We start from the raw sequence: 5,468 nt of genomic DNA on the forward strand, positions 1-5,468 counted from the left end.
TAAGTTTCTGTTCCATTGGTCAGATGGGCATGGATGTAGAGATTGAATGTCTGGGACTGACATGAAGAAAAGGGTAGAGTGAAATACACCATAGGGTTTCCTTGTCTGCCTGACCTTTCGGACTTGGGTTCTAATAGCCTTAGGTTCTAGCACAGAGGGGCTGGTCAGTTTACTCACATACAGCACTCCTCAGCTTGGTTCTCTTCTTCTAAGGAAGTGTACTGAAGCTTCTTATAGTTGAGTGACCTCAAAGAAGTGTATCCCTCAAAGCCACAGTCATTCCTCAAGCCTCCTTATGAGAGGAGGGTGAGGAGTGAACCTGCTTCGAGAGCTACCGTCAGTACATAGTGCCTTCAAACCACCACAACATCATCAGTTCAATTTGACTCATCACTAAAAGCTATGTGTAGCAGTGATGCTGGTCATCAGTGGTAGCAGAACCACAGTCCAGCTCTCCTGACCTTTTATTGATGCTCTTCCCACCATCTAGGGCATTTTAGATTAAAAACAGAATTTGGTTGGGTGGGGCAGGAATCTTGCTGTAGAGCAAGAGAAAGAGCAGAGAAAATCCCCAGAATCTACTTTACTCTGCCTGCTCTCTTCTGATTTCTACACAAAGCAACTGTGGGTTCTGAAAACAGTTTGACCACAGCAGGAATTGAACTGAGTCAAGGTTATGTCGGTGTCAGGAAAACATCACAGTTTTTCTAGAGCTTTTGGTTTCCTATTGTCGTGCCATTTCCAGTCCTGAAAGACCTGCAATGCTAGTACATGAAAGACCCTAGAAAGCTTCTTTGTTCTGCAGGTAAGGAAACTGAGAACCAGAGAGGGGAGATGACTTTTTAGTCATACAAACATAAAGGCAGAGATGAGTTTCCAGCCCTGGGATCCTGACATGATCAGTGCATAAAGTGCTCACGGAGGCCTGAAGAGTAAGGAGGAAATGCAGAGGCAAAACCATGTTACATCTCCCTAACCATGTTCCTCAGTGCAGCTTGAGGTGGGGGAGGAGGAGTCTGCATGGAAAAATGGATGAGCACCAGTTCCTGTTACATCTGGGGCTTCCAGAATTAAGAATTAAGTAACCCTTAATTTTATCTTGCTGACTTCATCTCTACCTTTAAAACCCTTCCCTCTTTATACTCCCCTTTCATGGGTTATATCGTTGAGATCATGCAATGGGATATAATCTTAGAAGCAAACAGATATAACAGTCTGCCCCATTACACACCTATAAAGTGGACTGGTATGGGGGGGGGGGGGGAAACTAGCATCAGCAGAGCTTCTACTAGCTCCCAGGTGCTAACTAAATATGAATACCAGGTCAAAATAGGTTCCTCCTCAAGAGTCTTTCCTCTCTCTCCTATTCTGATTGTTCTGGGTTATGCTATTCAGATTAGGATGAACACAGTTAGCAAAATAAGGAAACCAGACTTCCTCCTCTGTGTGCTCCCCAGACACCCATAGGGTGATCTAGACCTACCCCAGATTGGGGGTGCCTCATCTACCTCTACCTCTACATGTGTTCTCCCATGTCCAAGGAATTTGGCAGGATCAAGGAGTCTCTGACTCAGTGTGAGTTTGGGGGCCAATAAAGGTACCACAGAGCCCAGGGGTAGCTGAGACACCAAGGGATTCTGCTTCAAACACTCGCTCTCTGCCCTTCCCTATGCCAACCCTAGCCAGCCTCTCAGGCAGATCCTGAGATGACAGAGCCCTCTGCTAGCACTACATGAGCTAGGCACTATAAAGAGAGCACACTCTACATGACGTTGGTCTCAGTGGGGACTTCTCCGTCCATTTGATCCGGGGTCTTCAGGGCCTCTGTGGTCTCAGGCCTGCCGCTGAAGCTGGGGCTCAGGCTGAGGGTGTGTGGGCAGCTGGAGCGCAGCAGCAGCGTAGTGCCTCGGGTCGAAAGGCTTCCATTGGAGACCTGCCTGCGCATCTGGGGCGAGGGACCCCCACAGCAGGCAAGATGGCGGAGGGCACGTGGCCACAGGTGTCTGTTGAAGCCCATGTAGATCCAAGGGTTGCAGCAGCTGCTGAGGTTTCCCAAGAGCATGGAGATGGTGAAAGCTTGGTTGGTTGAATCTGCAGAGATAGGTACAGAAAACCTGAGAATAGCAGAGCTCCTCAGTGGAGTTCTCCCCTGCTGAAGAATCTGGATCATAGAGGAAAAGGGAGCTCCCTTAGGGTCTGACAGAAGAGCACTGAAGGGGCATGAACTTGGGACTTCCCAAACTCAGAATCTCACCTCACTACCCTTCCTTCCTCCCTTCCTTCCTCCCTTCCTTCCTTCCTTCCTTCCTTCCTTCCTTCCTTCCTTCCTTCCTTCCTTCCTTTTTCCTCCTTTCTTCTTTCTCTTCTTTCTTTCTTTCTTTCTTTCTTTCTTCTTTCTTTCTTTCTTTCTTTCTTTCTTTCTTTCTTTCTTTCTTTCTTTCTTTCTTTCTTTCTTTCTTTCTTTCTTTCTTTCTTTCTTTCTTTCTTTCTTTCTTCCTTCCTTCCTTCCTTCCTTCCTTCCTTCTTTCCTTCTTTCTTTCTTTCTTTCTTTCTTTCTTTCTTTCTTTCTTTCTTTCTTTCTTTCTTTCTTTCTTTCTTTCTTTCTTTCTTTTCTTTCTTTCTCACTGAGTGTAGTTCAGGTTTGCTCTAAGTTGAATTTAAAGGTAGAAGCAGTTTGGAACAGACCAGATGTTTCTTCCACAACCTTGATCTTCAATTCCCTAGCGAGCATAAACTTCTAATGAATAACTTCTATAAAGCATACTGGGGTAGAGCAGTGCATCTGGGCTAAATTCAGATCCCTTTTATAACCAGCCCCAGTTATGCCAAGATACAAAAGTACTTTGAGCTCTCCAGATCTCTATAGGTCCACTCTGCCTGTCATACAATCATTGAGCAGTGAGCTCTGAGTCAGCTTGCTCATATCTGGAGACAGTTTTACATGCCCCTGACACATGTCCAACTCCAGCAGAGGGCAGAAGAGATCCAGGCATCAGGTCCAGACCAGGCTTGACCTGAGCACCGGGATTACAACGAGGGAAGTCATTGTCTTGCAGGGGAAAATTAATTTCTCTCTTGGGTAGTGAAAAGATGAGAGGACAAAGATTCTCACAAAATTTCTTGCAGACACAGTTTGTTCTAAAGATGAAATGTAAATCCTCATATTCATAGAAAAGCTGGGCCCCCTGGCTCTCCATAGTGCAAATATGCTGTCAGCTACAGTGGTCATATGAATTGCATGTTTAGTCCCCTCCTCAATGAAGGTGACAAAGTCCTTGGAAAGCAAGGTCAGAACTAGAAGGAATTATCATTGATGATGAAGGCTTGAACCAGAATTTCACCCCACCACAGTTTTATTTTGCAAATGACAAAGCAAGAAAGACCCCCCTGGCTTGATTAGAGCCAGGATCCTGTCTTACTAGGGTACTTTGTAAAGGAGCACCTGCTTACCCCAGCACCATCACTAAACTGGGATTATGGTGAGTGACGTTCTTTTATGGATAAAGCTGATACATCTGAGAACTTGTTTCAAGTCCTATTCCTATCAACAGCCTTTGGACAAGTCATTTCACATCTTACAGTCTTGCTTAATCCAAGGTAAAAGGCCAGACCTAAGCAGCACAAGAACTGAATATGCTGGGCACATCTACTCTTTTGACTAGCAAAGGAAAGTCCCTATTAAACTGGGTCAGAATTAACATGTTCAGAACTTTAAGGGTAATTTGAAATTTTCCTCTTGTCCAGACTGATGTCCTTTAAAGATAGTCAAGAAGCAATACTATGGGGCTAGAATCATATGGCATTGTTTTTTGTACTTCTTTACAGAGCTATGTTAAATCAGTAAACAGCTTTCCCCTTATTTCCTCTGGAAAAGAAAAGCATTCAGCTTGAATGAAACAACAGCACAAGGGAAATGAGATTACTGGGCAGAATTCTCAGAAAGCTTCCGGAAGAACTTGTGTAAAGGTGCTCTCTGGAGAGTTGCATGCTACACCTGTACAACCTATACTACCCCCTATATAACCTCATCTGAACACTACATTCTCTACTATACTCACACTTTGAGATGTACACTAAACCCACTCTGCACGCTGACTGTACACTACACCTACTATACACACTGCACCACAGAGAAGTTCTGATCTGCAGACACCCTGATTGAAGGCTGATATGTGCATTCTGTGTATTACCCAGGTCCCACTTTTCTTTGGGGACCAGGTCCTGCTCTCCCCGTCCCCTTCTGCTTTTTTTTCCACCTCCCTGTACTCCCATAACATACACTTGCCTTCATCAGGAGCATTCTCATCCCACACAGACCACATCTGGACACTGAAGAAAGGCGCCCAACAGGCAATGTAGGCCAGCACAATGACGAAGGTCATCTTGACGGTTCGGATCTTAGCCCGGGAAATGGTGCTGATGCTGCTGACCCGGGAGGGCAACCCCCGCGGGGCAGCTGTTGTGGCAGAGCGGGGAGACTGCTCCCAAGTTCTCCAGCCCCTTCCTTCTGCCCTCGAGGCCCGGGTCTTGACTTTGAGGTTCTTCCAGATCTCATGGCAGATGAGGCTGTAGCAGGCTGTGAGTATGGCCACAGGCAGGACAAAGATGACCATGGTGGCCCAGGTGATATAGGCCCGTGGCCCCCAAGAGAATCGGAAATCTGCCCAACAGTCCAGCACTCCGGAGCCCTGGATCACTTCCCGTAGAGAAAAGATGAAGACTTGAGGAAGGCTGAGGATGGCGGCCAGAAGCCAGGGGGCGGCAATGAGTGGGAAGGTGAATTGGCTGGGCTGCTGGAGGCTGCGCAGTGGATGGCAAACGGCCAGGTAGCGGTCCAGAGTCATGGCCAGCAGCATGTAGGTGGAGGCGAACATGCTGAGCCCCTGCAGGTACTTGACCGTGCGGCACAGGAGGTCCGGGCCCTGGAAGCGGTAGGTGATGTCCCACAGCAGCTGGGGCAACACCTGGAAGAGCGCCACGCCCAGATCAGTCAAGGCCAGGTGCAACACAAACAAGTGCATGCGGGAGCGCTTGCCACGGCGCTGGCCCACGGTCAGCAGCACCGTCACGTTGCCCCCCAGGGCCAGCACTAGGACTGTGGTCAGGACGCCAATCTCCACCTTGGCGAGCTCCTCGTCCCGACCCAACCAGGGCGTGGTGGCATTGGGGGCAGAGAGGGTGCCACCGGGAGTGGGCTGAGCAGCCCAAGGAGGCCTGGAAGCCATGGCTCACGTTTCCTGGAAGGGAGGCTGGAAGAGAGGTTGGGTGGAGAGACGGGTGCAAGTGGAAGGGGTGATGGTGGGAAAGCAGAGGGCGGTGGAAAGTTTAGGGTGGCACCGAGGAAGGACAGCGTTGGTGGGCTGGAGGACAGGGCTAGAGACAAAGAGAACTTAAAGAAGATCCCAAACAGCGACCCCACCCAGAGCCACGTTCTCCAAATTCTCCGGGAAGCAGAAAGCGGGTGACTG

At 48.4% G+C, this 5,468-nt stretch overlaps 1 protein-coding gene across 1 annotated transcript; it reads right to left on the reverse strand.

The window, feature by feature from the left end:
* Positions 1 to 1,762: 1,762 nt before the first annotated feature.
* AVPR1B (arginine vasopressin receptor 1B) lies at positions 1,763 to 5,225 on the reverse strand. Its single transcript, XM_049770823.1, has 2 exons — positions 4,286 to 5,225; positions 1,763 to 2,091 (listed from the first exon to the last, which is right to left on the reverse strand). The coding sequence occupies exons 1-2, from the start codon at positions 5,223 to 5,225 to the stop codon at positions 1,763 to 1,765; spliced, it is 1,269 nt and encodes a 422-aa protein (XP_049626780.1).
* Between the last annotated feature and the right edge of the window lie 243 nt (positions 5,226 to 5,468).

Source organism: Suncus etruscus, chromosome 3 (assembly GCF_024139225.1).
Source record: "Suncus etruscus isolate mSunEtr1 chromosome 3, mSunEtr1.pri.cur, whole genome shotgun sequence".
NCBI lineage: Eukaryota > Metazoa > Chordata > Mammalia > Eulipotyphla > Soricidae > Suncus > Suncus etruscus.